This window comes from Sorex araneus, chromosome 5 (genome assembly GCF_027595985.1).
Source record: "Sorex araneus isolate mSorAra2 chromosome 5, mSorAra2.pri, whole genome shotgun sequence".
In the NCBI taxonomy this organism is placed as follows: Eukaryota; Metazoa; Chordata; class Mammalia; order Eulipotyphla; family Soricidae; genus Sorex; species Sorex araneus.
In genome coordinates, this window is record NC_073306.1 from 80923197 (window position 1) to 80941040 (window position 17844).

At 37.4% G+C, this 17844-nt stretch overlaps 1 protein-coding gene and 1 pseudogene across 1 annotated transcript in view; both read right to left on the reverse strand.

The window, feature by feature from the left end:
- GLMN (glomulin, FKBP associated protein) overlaps positions 1 to 17844 on the reverse strand; it is a 47122-nt gene that overhangs the window by 20453 nt on the left and 8825 nt on the right. The window contains exons 5-13 of the mRNA XM_055138509.1: positions 16968 to 17076; positions 13394 to 13634; positions 11221 to 11323; positions 6300 to 6487; positions 4650 to 4703; positions 2845 to 2875; positions 2386 to 2475; positions 824 to 865; positions 651 to 724 (exon numbers count right to left, since the gene is read on the reverse strand). Coding sequence (XP_054994484.1) covers positions 651 to 724; positions 824 to 865; positions 2386 to 2475; positions 2845 to 2875; positions 4650 to 4703; positions 6300 to 6487; positions 11221 to 11323; positions 13394 to 13634; positions 16968 to 17076 — 932 coding nt within the window. The remainder of the gene's footprint in view (positions 1 to 650; positions 725 to 823; positions 866 to 2385; positions 2476 to 2844; positions 2876 to 4649; positions 4704 to 6299; positions 6488 to 11220; positions 11324 to 13393; positions 13635 to 16967; positions 17077 to 17844) is intronic.
- LOC101550637 (peptidyl-tRNA hydrolase 2, mitochondrial-like) lies at positions 1512 to 2007 on the reverse strand (annotated as a pseudogene).

Here is a 17844-nt window from a genome sequence, read left to right on the forward strand (position 1 = left end):
AAACTCTATAGGACTAGCCTCAGAGAAAATGGAGATTTCTTAGAAAGATAGAGAATATTTGCCTGTTTTTTAAACTGGGGATGGGGGTGCTGCTAAGGAGCAAATCATTTTTGGGGGTCTGGGGATGGAGGAGGGCAGTTTGGGCAATGCTTAGTGCTTACTCCTGGCTCTGTCAGGGATCACTACTGCCGGGGCTAAGGAAACATATGTGGTACCAAGCACTGAACACAGATCAGCTGAATGCAAGGCAACTGGCTTACCTGCTGTATTGTCTTGCCAGCCCCAGTTGGGTCCTAGAATGTTTCCGCCCTCAACACTGTTAAAAAGCTCTATTATAAAAGCCTGTAGAAATTTTAACTCCAAAGCCATTCACTTCAACTGTGAAAATTATTGATATATGTAGTTTAAGCAGAAACAATATTTTAAGTCTTAATTTTGGAGTATTTTAGTTAAGTGAATCAAAATAGAGACAATTCATGCACATACATGTCAATTATACTTGACTAGTTGTTTGTGTACCCTCCATAATACAGCATTATAATACGGTTTCCAAGTAGATATGACTTACTTACAAAAACATATTGAAATGTCTGGAATAATTCATTCAGTGTCATTAATTTTGTGTTTAACCAACCATATGTGATACATACCTAAATAATGTATGTTTGCCTTGTGAATCCAACTTGTTTATATACAACTGCAGCATAGCTAACCCTTTTCTCCTCTGAAATGGAAAAAAATGTCACTGATACATAAAATGAATAAAAAATATTTACTAAAATTTCTTACTATAACTCATTTAAGTCCCAAAATATTTACATACCAATGTCTCAATGGGGCAAAGTGTCATTATTTTGACTAAACTCTGAAAATTAAAAAGAAAAACTTCAATTCAGACTTAGATTACTTAGAATACAAATAACTATATTATCAATAGTGATTACTAAAAGTTCATAGATGTGCTATAGAAGATATAGTAGTAAATTCTAAGATTTAACATAGTAAATTCTAAGATTTTTGTTAGCAAGCAAAAGGACAATCCTTTTTTTGTGTTCACAAAGTGTACTCAGAAGTGATGATAATTTTCAATTATGTCTAGTATGACTAGAAAAGTCAAACAGGCAGAAATACAATACAATTCCATCCTTCAAAAAATCAAGATTAACATACTATTGAAAAGTCATGTTTTTCTACTTAGTTTGACATGGACATCTAAGGACCTACTTTGATATAACTAAAAAAGTCATGCTAAGCAAAACAGAAGGGGGAAAATGTCTTTTTTAGTTAATGAGTGCATTATCTTCGTTAAGATTTTTCTAAGTTCCTGAAGCTAAAAAGGAATTTTCTAAGCTAAAGGGTAAAAGAATTTCATTTCCAAAGGTCCATACAAAACAAACTGTTAAAGAAGAAGGGTTAACAGTAAAACAAAATGGCTTTAAAAAAAATTTTTGCTTTTATTATTAGAAATTGACAGCATTTGGTGGTAAAACCATCAACATATAAAATTTCTTCTAGTAAAGTTGCCGGTAGCTAGTGACTTTGTCAATTAGGTCTACAGGTCCCGGACCAATTCCCAGGACAGTTTGAGTGCCTGGTGCAATTTGAAGTAAATCCAGCATCTTGGATTAAAGTTACAATCAATCCAAACATTTTTGCATGTGTCAGCAATTCTACCAGTCTTTCTTCATCGGGAGCTTTGACTACCACTTTGGGTTGGCAACAGTATTCCCACTGTTTAAGCAATTGAGGGTTTCTCCTTTGAATTTGCTTGTAGGCAAATTTTCTTATCTTTGTCATTTTGAACCACAAAAGTCATTTTATACTCCCCACTCTCTCCTAAGATGCTTGCTTCAGTTCCAGTCAGTCTCTGTCTCACAGGATTTTTAGGGATCATTCCAAAGTGTACAAGTGGCCCCAACCCAGGAACATGCTACACACAACTCCAGCAGCCAGAATGAGTGCACCCAGCTGAGCCAAGTACTCCACGACCAAGAATTTGGAAAGCATCTTAACCACCCACTCCTTTGAGTCTTGCTCCCTCATTGAGTACTGTTTGAAAAGTTATGTTTTTGAACTTGATGCTATACTGTCAAATATGGTCATCACTTGCCGCATAATACTATCTACAATTTAAGTTAAAAAATTTAAGTCAGTTCCTTAGTAACTCTAGCAACATTCAAGTGTTCAGTGTGCCTTGTGGCTTTCTATACTACACAAATAAAAGAACAGTTCCACCTATCATCACAGAAAGTTCGAACAGAGAGCATGGGATTAGAATTTATAAAGGATGCAAACAAAGTGGGGAAGGAGTAAAAAATACACCTTTATTTCATATGGAAGTAACAAAGGGGCAACTTTCAATATAAGAAATTGTATTTTACTTACCTGAGGTACTGTAAGAAAACTCTTGATTTCTAAATAGTGGTGCAGTAGACTGTTGTCTTCTAGCCTCAATAAGCCATTCTCCAACAGATCCTAGATTAAGATACATATGTATTTTATTAGTTGTATCTGTTGTATTTGTTGACATCTGCACTGTAGTACTATCATCTCGTTGTTCATCGATTTACTCAAGTGGGCACCAGTAACATCTCCATTGTGAGACTTGCTGTTACTGTTTTTGGCATATCGAATACACCACGGGTAGCTTGCCAGTCTCTGCCGTGTGGGTGGGAAACTCTTGGCAGCTTGCCGGGCTCTCCGAGAGGGACAGGGGAACAGAACCTGGGTTGGCCAGGTGCAAGGCAAACGCCCTATCTGCTGTGTTATCACTCTAGTCCAATAATGATTGTTGACATCATTATATTTAAATTTTAATGGGTACAAACAAAAATGGAAGCTTACCAAGCCTTTTGAGAAAACAGATTCTTCTGTTCTGGAAGAGAACATTAAAATTTATCAATATGATTTTCTAAGTAGCTTTACCATAATTCATTTTAGGAAAGATAAAAAATACCTTTGAATTTAGAAATTCAAAATACGTATTATTAAGGAGAGATTCTATTGAAGGACTTGGCTTTTTTGGGTGAGAGTGGGTTAACCCAGCTGTGCTCAGGGATTTCTCCTGGCTCTGTACTCAAGGAGCACTCCTGGGGCCCCAGGCACCAGACTGAACCCAAGTCAGCTGTATGCAAGGTAAGTGCCCTATTCACTGTAATATCTCTCCAGTTCAAACTTAGAATTTTTAATCCAGCTTTTGTTTTTTTACTTAGGTTAGTAACATCCAAATCTGGCCAGATTCTAAACTACTCAGGATTTATTTCCTGTTGTTAAATCAGTAGATCTTCAATACCAAGTGCTAAGAAAGCAATTACACTTGACCCAATATTATACAGTATATAATTATAGCACATATAACATAATTCCAGAAATTTGTCCAATGTATGTTTACTAAGAATTGAATGCTTTATATATGTTATATTTTTAGAAGGTTTCTGATAACTACATTTGTCATTTCCATGGGGAAAAAAAAATACTCCAGGTTCCAGGTTTTAACCATGCAAAGAATTGATGGTGGTATTTTGGCTCAATGTCCAAATAGTTTGAAAATCTTCAAGGACATGAGTTAAAATTCAAATTCATTATGCATTTTCACTGTATGAATAAAATAGAAACTAAGTAAGAATATAAAATCTTTTACACATGCATAATAAAAATTAATTTACAGGTTTAATGACTACTTCTGCCAGGTGACCACTGAAAATTTCTGCTTTGTAGGCAAAGGTTTTGGATATTTGCCATGTTACAAATCTTCCTTCACTAGGGAAAAGCTGAGATTGATAAGAAAACTCTCACTAGTTTTCTTTGAGGAAAGTAATAAATGGCCCTAACTGAGCTCGAATGATACAACAAAAATATACAAAAAAAAAATCATGGTACAACAAAGAAAATGGTCTAATTTAGTAAAATGAGCACAACAGTTTTGAAACATTTTAAAATATCTGTCTAGAAAAATTATGCATGCCTGTTATTTTGTTACTTTAAAAAAAAGCTTTGTCACCCAACACCTCAAGTGAGAAGTTTCTGGGTGATACACTGTGAACAGTCTAAGTTATAAAAGTTGGAGTCAAGACAACTCCTTGCTTCTGATGCAGTTCAGAGTATGACCATGAAACAAAAACTTAGCTGAATTTTTTGGACCACTTTTCCTTAGATGCAAGAGGTTGAAGTGGGACAGAGGTGTTTGCATTTACCAACTTCTGAAATGGGGAAGAAACCTCAAAAACAAAAAAACTGTAAAATGCCCTTATAAAAACAATAGTTTACTAATATCTTTTTAAAAAAATTTTTATTAGTGAATAACCGTGAGGTACAAATTTATAAACTTTCGTGTTTGCATTTCAGTCATACAGTGATCATTTACCCATCCATCCATCCATCCATCCATCCAATGCCCATTTTCCTCCACCAATGTTCCCAGTATCCCTCCCACCACCCCCACCCGTTTACTAATATCTTGAGCTTAAAAAGAGATCTTTCGGTAAGCCCTCTTTGACTCATTTCTGTCTCTTGTGAATATCTGCATCACCATTTTATAAAAATGACTATATATTTCATTATGGTCTAGCATAGGAAAGGTAATCTTTCCCGATCCTAAGACAAGTTTAATATCACTGTTTAATTCTAAGATGCTGTCTAAATGGTCTTACCTTTGCAAAAAGACTTCAATATGCGCCATATTAAATTGCAAAAGGTACAGTGGGCTAAAATAGACAAAAAAATTATATATACCTTAAATAGAGTTATAGAGACAATTGTGTTTCCCTCAAAAAAAGATATGTTGGAGTCCTAACATCTAATACTTCAGAATATGATCTTTCTTAGAGGTGAAAAGTCTTTATAAAACTAATCAAGTTGAGGTCATTACTTAGCTTCCTAAGCGTTCCATATGATTTCTGTTCTTATTGAAAAGGTAGAAATAGGTATTGCCTCAAACCAATAAGAACCTCAAAAAAAAAAAAAACAGAGAAAATGTGGACAGAGACATGTATAGAGGAAAAACACTACAACCATTAAGGTAGAGATCAGAATGATGCCATGTATATGGGATGCTGGGAATCGAACCTGGGTCGACCACGTGCAAGGCAAACACCCTTTGTGCTATCGCTCAAATGCCCACTGTACTATTGCTCCAGCCCCAATTAATGTATAATTCTTATCATAGACTTAAAACATTGTAAGGTGTTATACTATTATATACCTACTTTTTAAATAATTTAGATAAACTTTATGAAAAAAGAATAAAGTAACTCTGAATTGGGAAGAGAAAACTTTCCTCAAAAAGCAATATTTAAGGACAAAGATGATTCTAATTATATTCTAAGTGTATACAAAGTCTCTATTCCAAAAATGTGAAAGATACATTTGAACAAGAAATGAAAGGGTTTGTTACGGAAGCACAGTAAATAATATGAGGTATAGTAGGATATAAATTATGATACACAAAGAATGCATCAAGCATAAGTTTGTCTTATGTGCAGGCATTTAGACTCATTTTAGAGCAGTCAGAAGCCACTGAAGAGTATTTAGTGTGATCTTTTCTTTTTTTACTTTTTTATTGAATCACTGTGAGATGGACCCTTACAAAGCTGCTCATGATTAGATTTCAATCATACAGTATTCCAACACCCATCCCCTCCACCAGTGTACATTTCCCAGCACCAGTGTCGCCAGGTTCCCTCCCATCACCCCCCACCCACCTCTGCCTCTCCTTCCCCCTTCCCTTCTTCCCTCCCTTCCTCCCTCTCTCTCTCCTTCCTTGCCCCCCCCATTTTGGGTATAGTGCTTTGCAAAATGATACTGAAAGGTTATCAAGAATATTCCTTCACCTACTTTTAACACTCAGATCTTGCTCAGCATGATCATTCCCTGCTATTGTTGTCATACTGGTGTGACCTATTCGTAAAGCTTCACTTTCTGGTGTATTGAAAGTAAGTTAGATTAAAAGGGAAATGAAAGCAGAAGTATAAAATAATAAGGATCAGAGCAATAATGCCATGAAGAAATAATGCCACACAGATCACTGACAGTTCCCTTATCATCTAGGGTGGTCCCAACAGCTTCCAAATCAACTTTTTAACCCCCTTTGTTCCTATTGTCTCATATCAATTTCAACATTCCCCTACCATATTTTTTTCTACTTAACAACTACTGGGTCCAATATAAAAAACATCATTTAGTACACAGTTTTTTATACTTCATTTAAGATATATTACATTAATAATCACGTTGAGCATTAGCTAAATACATGATTATATTCCATTTAGAACACATGAATAAAACCAAATATTAATTCCTACCTGAAAACCATTGGAAGCTGATGAATACTGATGCTCTGTACAAATACTAGATATGCCAGAGAAGCCATGGCATCTGCTAATTGTTTGTCTTCTTCTTCTTCAAATTCAAGATAATTCCAAATCCTCTTTTTCCTTCCATGATTAGAAATCATTTTGGGGAAAGAGTATCCAATTGCTGATAAAAAACCCTGGAAATGACCCAAAAGAGCAAGCTTTATCATATTTTAGTATGAAATGCATTCATGCTTGAATAGTCAGGACTACAGTTCTGTATTTTGTTACTGAGGAAAAAAAATTCAGTGAGCAAGGCCATTCCTCCACCTATAACCTGTTTGAAATTCTAGTATACTAGGAAGTACCAGAACTCGGAAGTCAAAGAATTGATTTTAGTTTGTGTTCTATGACTTAGTAATTGTGAGTTATATCATTTCAATGGCCTTATTTAAAGAATGACAGACATATTTAAATTTGACATAGGTATGTTAAATATAGGTTAAAAAATCCACAAATAAGCATTTTTACAGGTCATCACAATATAAAGAAATCAACAGGAAAAGCAAAAACAGAATTGGAATACAGAAACTGCGTGTTCAGTCATTTATGCAATAAATAACTGAGTGTCAGGAACTAGGCCTCACATTACAGGGAATTACAAAATCAAAAAAAGACTTTTCCAGCCTTCAGGGAGTTAAAATCTGCTGATCCCAGATGGATCTATTAGTCATTTGAGAATACAAAAAAAAAAAGACTCAAGAAAAATCATCCTCAGTCACGAGAGACTGCTATTCAGCTACTAGATGCTATATATATATATCCCTGATTTTTCAAAGTCTTGTGAAGCCGCAAATTCTTGTCATAGCACATATGAAAAATTTGCTGTACTTAAATGCCAAATGTCCTCTATCACAAAGCTTCACTTAACCCTTCAGTTCACACTAAAGTGTGCTTTTTCCAAAGAGTCTTTAAAAAATAAAAAATTAAAAAAATTTTCCAAATAGTCTTTAAAAAAAAAAAATCATGGAACTAGATTAAATTTTATTCCTCTGGATATTTGAGGTCCACTTGCAACCAAATTTGGGCCTCCACATTTCTATATACCATTCATCAGTCTTTCTCAGACCAAGAACACTGAAATGGTAAATTGCTACTTTACCATTTTCTCAGGGTAGCGTCTGCTCTTTTCAGTAATGTTTCTTTGCTACTGGAAGAGTCAAGCAGTGGTATAACGAAATTATATGTGTGATCAGAAGGATGGTTGAAGTCATCAACATAATAGTTGCCACTACTTTCCAGCACTGAACAGAGTACCCCTCATTTCACCTCCTACCCTGACTGTAGCTCCTCTGGGCTGCCCTGTGCTTCCTCTTTCTGCTTTTTTTTTTTTTTTTTGCTTTTTGGGTCACACCCGGCGATGCACAGGGGTCATTCCTGGCTCTGCACTCAGGAATTACCCCTGGCGGTGCTCAGGGGACCATATGGGATGCTGGGATTCGAACCCGGGTCGGCTGCGTGCAAGGCAAACGCCCTACCCGCTGTGCTATCACTCCAGCCCCCTCTTTCTGCTTTTAATGATCCTTTAACTGAGATCCTAGTACCTCTCCCCTCCTCCCTCAACCTCATCTGATGTTAGAAGTTAGGAGCTAGATGCTTGCACTAGCTCCTAACTGCTTAAATTGTGGGTAGAGAGACCCATACAGGGTTATAAAACTGAAAGTGGGGGTGTTTAAAAATACATTTATGGGGCTGGAGCAATAGCACAGTGGGTAGGGCGTTTGCCTTGCATGCGGCCGACCCGGGTTAGATTCCCAGCATCCATATGGTCCCCTGAGCAAAAACAAAATAAATAAATAAAAATACATTTATGATTTATTATCAGGTAAAGGTTTGATTTGTACGCCTGTTTTATATGCCTAGGTGCTTGGGGTATAAAAATTCCTTGGATGAAAAGAGTTCGAGTGAAGAAGTTTAAGAAACCCTACTCTGGCTCACTGCTGTAATTAAACCAACTGATTCTAGTGAGAGTTGCTCATCCTAACACACTGTACACTGCAAAGCCGGAAAGGCAGCAATGGAGTATGATTTGGGCAAAGGCTTGGTGCTTTTCTGGATCATTCTTTACTCTCAGGTAAAAGCACCTTTTCCTTTGGGATACAAGCCATGCTACTCTATTTGTTTTTACCTATTATATGCTGATTTCCTACTCACAATTTTTCTGTATTTAGACTTCAGTTGTGATCCTGAGAAAGTGGAAGGTTTATGTTGGTTATTCCTCTAGCAAGCCATCTCCTAGTTCTTGATTTCTTAATTCTAGTGACCTTAACATCTCACTTACTTCAGCAAACCCTTGACTTCTATTAACATTTGGAGCTCTTCTTTATTAGACACCTAAACTCCAACCACAAGCTCTTATCCTCTCTCCTACAGTCCTGCTTTTCTACCTGTCACTTCTCCAGTCCTGTGGTTCCTTCATTTGAACCTTTGTGTCCCCTCCAAACTCTCCTCCTTTCCCTAGCCAACCAATGCATTACTAGTTATTTGAGCTACCGATACCCTGTGTTTCTTTTAATGGCATCTACCCAATAAAATGCTAGTCCTGATAGGATAGCTACAATCCACATCGACTTCTACATCCAGGAACTTGAATACACTGGAGCGAAGTCACACAGACCATTACCACACAGCTGTGGTTTCTAACCTCAGCCAAGAGCTTAACACTAATACCTTTCCGGCCGTCTTTATCGTTTTCTCTCAGCATTCCAAACTTTTACCAGATTCCTGAAGCCCTCTTATATAATCCCCATTTCTACCTCCCCCCACCCTGCCCCAATTCTGGTGATATCTGTGTGTATGTAGACTCATTTCATTTGACCCCCAAGTTGCAACCCCATTTCCAAGCATCATTGGAAATTGTTAAATATGTTTTGAAACATATTTAACATACACTTGCATTGTTTTTTTGTTGTTGTTGTTGTTCACACACAGCAGTACTCAGTGCTTACTCCTGGCTCTGCATTCTGGCAGAGCACAAAAGTCCATATAAGACGCCAGAGATTGGACCCAGGTCGGCCCCATGCAAAGCAAGCACCCACCTGCTGTACCATTGTTCCGACTCCTATAAACATTATCTTAGTTAATTTATATAAACATATCTGTTAATTTTACATGAAAAATAACAAAACCATCAACAACTAATTACCTGTTTTTTAAAAAAATATTTTTGTTTACAATACTGTTAATGATTCCTTGTGGATATAATTCCAACACCAAACCAATCACCAGTGTCCCCATCTCCCCTCACTTCCCACTCATCCTCATGCAATCTCTTTCATGAGGCTAGAAATCCAAGGCCAATGTTTGATTATCAATCATAATTTCTACTAGCAATCTGCATGCCATTTCTCACTTTTTCCCCTTCTGGTATTATTGAACCTATGTTCAGTTGTCTGTTCTCCAGCCATTATGTTATTTCAAGTACATTATTATTCAGTCTATTATCTTTCCTCCTTGTTTCTTTTAGTAGCCTAATTAATATCATGTCAAATACTTTTGAATCTACAATCTAGTAATCCCTTTCACTGCCCCTCATATTATTAGTATGCCCTGACCAGAAGACTGGCAAAAGTCACTCCCTTGCCACATGTTTAACAAGCGACTTTGCGCCTCTCCTGATTTGTAAACTCACCCAAGTTCTCAGAAGTCCAAACCTAATTTAATCCAACTTTCCCCTTGTGTGGCACCCACATGTAGGCAGCGCATAAACACAGCTGAAGAAGACTCAGCTACAATGACAGCTCTGACTTGAAACTATCAATCACAAGCACAAATTTTTCTGTATTTCATGTTGTTTCCCTAATCTAGCATCTCTGCACATTAAAAAATACTTGGTGTGAAAAACTGAATTTCTTTAAAAGTAAGATTTACTGAGTTGGAGATCTGGCTCAATGATAAGAGCACATGCTTGAGGTGTGAAATTGGTTTTTGCTCCCTGGTACCCAAAATAATAAAATGAAATAAAATTTACTTATTTATGCAGTTATATTGAAAATAATTATCAGGAGCATTAAAGGTAAGAATATCGTTTGGCACAGAAATTTTTGTCCTAGTAACTTACTTTAAGGAAATGAAAAAACAGCAAAGATTTTAGTAAAAGAATACCTAATTAAAGACTCAATTAAAAAAAATTCATCACTGTCTCACTGTCATCCTGTTGTTCATCGATTTGCTTGAGTGGGTGCCAGTAACGTCTCCATTCGTCCCTGTTGCGTGCTAGTGTAGCCCAGTGGCCTATTGGGGGCTCTTTTAGGATCATGGGAATGAGGAACGTTGCTGTTACTTTGGCATATTGAATACACCACGGGTAGCTTGCCAGGCTCTGCCGTGCGGATGGGATACTCTCGGTAGCTTGCCGGGCTCTCCGAGAGGGACGGAGACTTTTGGAGCGACCTCTAATCGCCTTTACAGGTGTTCCCAGTCTACCCAATGTAAGCTTTTGGACGACTGGCATGTTATAACAATCTGCACACTGACAAAACACGCACCTGCCTGCATCTCCGGGCAGCACCTGGGACATCTGCGATCTCAGGTTGATCTCCTTGAGGTTGATGGAGTGCGCCCGGAGGTTGTTGAGCAGCTGGCAGAGCAGGATTATATATAAAATAATTATGTAAATTATTTTATATAATGACAAATTAGGAAAAAACTAGTGTGGAACTACACAGCTCAAGTTAAATACATTAGTCCACACTGTGCAGTAAGCCATTGAAAAAATATTCTATAGTTTAGGATAGAAACAAAGTAGAACACAGGAATACATATAAATGAGAATTTTTATTCAGCTTTGTTAATATATTAATTTACATGTATAATACATGAGAATATAGCAAGATATTTTATATAAGCAGATAAAATTTGATGTACTTACTATTATTTCAGATGCAAAACACCTTAAAGGATCATTTCCAGCTTCCTCAGTCTGTTCAAGAAACTGAGCTGTCAGCAGAGGGCACTTCAAGCTTTTGAAACAACTGAGATAAGAAATAGATAGCTGTTAAGTACAACACAGCCTAAGTATGAAAGGCCAATTTATATCAACACATCTTAGTTAATCTTACATGAAAATTAACAAAAGCACCAATAACTAACTGACCTGTAAAACTGGTGAGAGGATATCCTTCTTCCTAGTAATGGGGAAAGCTGGGAACACTGGTAGTTGACTCTCTATGGTAAGGTTTACTTCCACATCTGGACACCATCAATGGAAGATGTTTAACTGAAGACCAGTAGTAGTCCATGATGCAGTATTCACTAGCCTTTTTCTTTATTAAAGAAATTCACTATTTCTTTTTTTTATTTTAAAAAACTAAAATTGAGGATTTATTTATTTATTTATTTTTAATTTTGTCAAACCTAAAGCGCTTTCACAAATTTAGACATTAATAATTACTCATATTACATAGGTCTCCTATTATTTTTTTAAAATTTTTAATTTATTTATTAGTGAGTCACAGTGGGGGTACAGTTACAGATTTATACATTTTCGTGCTCATGTTTCCTTCATACAAAGTTCGAGAACCCATCCCTTCACCAGTGACCATTCTCCACCACCAATAAACCCAGCATCCCATCCCCCCCAATCCCATCTCCCCCTGCCCCCACCCACCCCGCCACTGTGGCAGGGTCTTCCCTTTTGTTCTCTCTCTCTAATTAGGTGTTGGAAATTCACTATTTCTTTAAAGTATCTTTTTTCCATAAAGTAATAGGTTTTATAATGGTTAAAAATGTACATAGCTAAGGCTTCCTAGCCTGACAAAATAGGAAACTACTTTAGTCTCCAAAAAATTAAAATCATTGGTCCATATAATTCAATAATCTAGTCTAAGACAATTCAAAGAAATATAAATCCCAAATATGAAATTTTAGAACACTGTAACCATATTATGTAGTAAGAATCAAGGGAAATTAAGTTGAATAATCTCAGTGTTATTAATATAAAAATTTATTGGAGGTGGTCTAATGTTCTAGTTTAGTTTTCAGATCATAAGAATTCAAAATCAAAGAAAACAGTTTACACTTAGAGTACTTCTTAGCTTGTACTATTCTCCCCATTGACAGCCATACTGGCCAATGCACACCAGTCTGAACTGCCCTGGAGTCAGGGCTACTTCACTGCTGTTTCTGTAGGAAAGTTAATGTTCAGGTTTTCAGTCAAATTGAATGAACCAATACTGGTTCTCTTCTGCTGCTTTCAAAGGGAGAGCAAAACTGCAGCACACCATAGAAAGACTCATATTTGTTTCCTCTACTTTATTATTCACTTACCATGATGAATAGAAGCAATGCATGGAATATAAGGTGAACAAGTGGATACTGGGTTTTAATTTATTAATTTTGGGGAGAAGGCCCTCCAAGCAGTACCCAGGGAGTCTGAGAGCAACTTTCAGCAATAATGACTATTACTGGTTTAGGGGCCACATCCAGCAGTGCTCAGGGGCTATTCTTGCTCTGTGCTTAGAAGTGACCCTAGTTGGGGGATCATATGTGGTGCTGGGAATCAAACTGGGGGGACAGCATGCAGGATAAGTGCCTTTCCCAGAGCTTCTTGGCCAACTGAGCTGGACAGTTGAATGCTAGAGCTGAAGGATGTGCTGTGCTCAGGCTCTGTGCTGCTGGACCACCAGGACCACCCCAGCAATGCTCACGGTCTACTTGTAGGTTACCTACCAGTGCTCAGGGTCTGTGCAGGGCTGGGAATCAAACTGGAATCCTGAACACTCATAGCATGAATCCCTGACTCCCAGGTTTTAATTTTTAAAAAGTATGCAAATGAACTGAACTCCTTACTCTTCTAAAATTTAAAACCTGAAGATTTATATTTTTTTGAAAAATAAACAAAGTAACTGAGCTAAATTGGGGTGGGTAAGAAACAGCTTGGTGGCGTAAAATGCCCAGAATAAATATGAGGCTCCAAACTTAGTTTCTGGTGTTGCTTTATGTGCTAAGTCCCACTCTCTGACGCTGAGGAATTAGGGGAGTAAATAAAAATTGAACTACAGATTAGTAAGTCAACTCTGAAATGCTCTTCAAAATATACTTACAATTTTAGCAACTCCTCCTTTAACTTTGCATTTTCCAGTGAGTTTTCTTTGTCATTGACAACTTCTTCCACAAAAGGCTTAGTGAACTCTATTAAAGCCAGGCAACACTGACAAAGTCCATAGTCATCTGTTTGTATTTGTTCTTTAGTGTATGGAACAGGAAGCAGAGACAGCTGACTCCAAAGTGTAGATAGTGCTAATCCAACTGAATAGGACTTGTTGTTACGAAGATTCTGAATCACTAGACCAGAGACCAAGTTGTTAACTTGAGATAACCTGGCTTAACTATGCTAAATCAGAAGTTCCCAACTATTTGGCCTACCACCTCCTCTGTTTCAGAAAAAAAAAAAAAAGAAAAAGAAAAATCAGTGTCCCCAACCCCAGCCTACCTTCTTTAAATAAACAAAAGTGGCCCCCAAAAGCACCAGAAAAAACTACCATCACCCTGGATCATTCCAGCACCCACTGAGGGGTGGTATGGCAAACTTTGGGAAATGCTGCTAAATGTAAATTCAGTAAATATAAAACTGATACACATATTTTTATATTTTAAAAATCACAACATATCATAGCTTAATTGGCAGGGTTTTTCCCCCACCTCTTAGTATATAAACTAAGGAAGCATCTTGTTACACTTTGTAATAGCTGCACCATGATCCCCTGTTTAGGTACTCTGGGTGCACTTCAGACGGAAACATTTATTCCCATGTTTTTGATATTATAACTAAAAAGAAAAAGCACCCTAAATACAATAAAGCAATGTAAAAATGGGGAGTACTGATTTCAGATTTTTCTTTCTAGAAGATGCTGAAACTTCTTCAAGTAATACAAAGCAGCTACACATTCACTTTTTTTTTTTTTTTTTTTTGCTTTTTGGGTCACACCCGGCGATGCACAGGGGTTACTCCTGGCTCTGCACTCAGGATTCACTCCTGGCAGTGCTCAGGGGACCATATGGGATGCTGGGATTCGAACCCAGGTCGGCTGCGTGCAAGGCAAATGCCCTACCCGCTGTGCTATCACTCCAGCCCCAACACATTCACATTTAAGACAAACTTTCTCTTCTGGTTTTGTCAGACTTTGAGTTATATATTGTATGAAAAGTTAATCTTTTCCCAGAAGATCGGAGGTATCACCTTCCCTAACTTCAAACCATATACAAAGCAGTAGTAATTGAAACAGCAAGATACTGGAATAAAGACAGACCCACAGACCAATGGAATAGAGTTGAATATTCTGGCACAGACCCTCAAATATATAATCACCTAATCTTTGATAAGGGAGCAAGAAATATGAAGTGGAGCAAAGAAAGCCTCTTTAACAAGTGGTGCTGGAAAAACTGGACAATTATATGTAAAAAAATGGACTCTAACTTCTACCTAATGCCATACACATTAAGTCAGATGAAAATGGATTAAAGAGCTCAATATCAGACCTGAATCCATAAGGTATACAGAAGAAAATGTAGGCAAAACCCTCCATGACAAGAGGCTCAAGGCATCTTCAAAGATGAAACACCGCTGACCAAGCAAGTAGAAGCAAAGATTAACAAATGGGACCCTTGTTCACTGCTGGTGGGAATGCCGATTGGTCCAGCCTTTTTGGAAAATATAGACAGTCCTTCAAAAACTGGAAATTGATCTTCCATATGACCCCACAATACCACTTCTGGGAATATATCCCGAGGGTGCAAAAAAGCACAGTAGAAATGGAATCTGTACCTATATGTTCATTGCAGCACTGCTCACAATAGCCAAAATCTGAAAACAACCCAAGTGCCCGAGAACAGACAACTGGTTAAAGAAACTTTGGTACATCTACACAATGGAATACTATGCAGCTGTTAGGAGAGATGAAGTCATGAAATTTGCTTATAAGTGAATAGACATGGAAAGTATCATGCTATGTGAAATGAGTCAGAAAGTGAGGAACAGATATAGAAGGACTGCACTCATTTGTGGATTATAAAATAACCTAACACAAGACCAACACCCAAGGACAGTAGATATGAGGGCCAGGAAGACTGCTCCATAGTTGGATGCCTGCCTCATGAGTGGGTGGGGAGAAGGCAGCTGGGATCACTAAGAAAATGATGGTTGGAGGAATCGGTCAGGAAGGAGTTGTGTGCCAAAAGTAGATAAAGGACCAAACATGATAACCTCTCAGTATCTGCATTGCAAACCATGCTGCCCAAAAGTAGAGAGAGAGAGAGAGTATGGGGAATTATTGTCTGCCATGGAGGCAGTGGGAGGGTGGGAAAGGTGGGGGTATACTGAGGATATTGGTGGGGGGGTAATGTGCAGTGGTGGAGGGACGGGTGTTTGATCTTTGTGTGATTGTAACTCAGACATGAAAGCTTGTAACTATATCTCATGGTGAATCAATAAAATAAAATTAAAAATAAAAACCCAATCATGAACAGTTTTGTAAAAAATAATTCATCTTTTCCCATGGATAAAATCCTGTGCTTTGTTGTAGAGGCCCATTGTTTTGTACTCAGCATAGAGACTTTTCTTTCCATACTTGTTTCAAACTTAAGCTGTAACTTGCTATTTCCAAACTCAATTCAATGCCAAGATGTGCAGTTTCCTGCCTCACACTATTCTTACAATGCTACAAGTTACAGTATTACCTCAATGCTAACAGATTGATTACTACAGGCACCATACCGGCAATTCTCAAAATAGAAAAAGGGCTAGAGTTGTAGCACAGCAGGTAGGGCATTTGCCTTGCACGCAACCAACCTGGGTTCAATTCCCAGCATCCCATATGGTCCCCTGAGCACCACCAGGAGTCATTCCTGAGTGCAAAGCCAGGAGTAACCCCTGTGCATTGCCGGGTGTGACCCAAAAAGCAAAAAATAAAAAAAAATTTAAAACTTCTTAAAAGATTTTAAATTGCAGATAGGAAGGTTAGGCAAAAACAACTCAGCATCTGCAAAACAGTAAGAAGCCAGAGCAATAGTACAGTGGACAGGGTACTTGTCTTTCACACACCAAACATGGATTCAATCCCCTGCACTCAATATGGTTCCCCTTCGCACCACCAGGAGTTATATCCCTGAGGACAGATTCAGGCATAAACCCTAAGCACTACTGGTTATAGTCAACCCCAACCACCTTCACCCAAATAAAAAACAGCATAGCATTCAACAAAGTATTTACTGAATACCCACTCAGTACCAGGTATTGACATCTTCCTATGTGGCATTGCTATTATAGTCTAAGTAGAACACTCAATAATTAGACATAAACTTAATTTGCATAGTGTTGACAGTGTAGAGTAATATGGAGACAACATACAGATAAAACAAGAAAAACTTAGCTATTAGGGGGGTGGGAGGGATGCTAGGTTTATTTGTGGTGGAGAATGGGCACTGGTGAAGGGATGGGTTCTCGAACTTTGTATGAGGGAAACATGAGCACGAAAATGTATAAATCTGTAACTGTACCCTCACTGTGACTCACTAATAAATAAATTTTAAAAAAAAGTATGACTATAGTAGACTATGGTATATAATGAGAGGGAAGCAAACATTTAAAAAAAAATTTAGCTATTAAAAAAAAATCCTTACCTGTTTGCAATGGCTGAAGTAAAAGAAGAATAATCTGGGATATCTGTTTTCCAGAAGGCTCTTCAATCAGTTCAAGCAAACCCAACAACAATTCCTTTGGATTACATAACTATAAAAATATTCACAATTGAACCTGTTTAATACAAGTTGTATTTAAAGCCACATGATTACTATTTTTAAAAGAAGGCAAATACTGAGAAAATAAAATCATTTTTGCTTAACAATAATAAAAAAATAAACTAGCAAAACACCAAACCTGTGATTGTCAACACTGTAAAATTAAAAAGCGTCAAGGAAGATGTTCAGGGAAAGAAAAAATTAGAAATTAAGGTCAGGAAAGCTCGCTCACTAAGCTGACATTTCCTCTGGGTTTTCTGTCTATCTGGAAAAGACCTTTAATTGCCCAGGATTTCCAGCAAGTGGGACCTTTCTGTCCCACACTGTCAAGTTACTGAGATTAGTCTAGTTTCTTCTGCACTTCTAAGTGAACATACCAACTCACTTGTTTTTCTGAAAGTCTTCATATTTAATAATTAGTATCCAAATAGTTACTTCCTTCCAAGTATATTTATGCTTATTTGCATCGATCTCTAAATAGCCTTGTATTAAGTCCTTTTCTTAGAATTTACCTTTCTTAACCATCTTTTTTCTTCCTTTTTTTTTTCTTTTTGGGTCACACCCAGTGATGCACAGGGGTTACTTGTGACTCTGTACTCAGGAATTACTACTGGCGGTGCTCTGGGGACCATATGGGATGCTGGGGAGTGAACCCGGATTGCCACATGCAAGGCAAATGCCCTCCCTGCTGGACTATTGCTCCAGCCCTCTTAATCATCTTTTTTTTTTTTAATATATTTTTTTTTTTATTGAATCACCT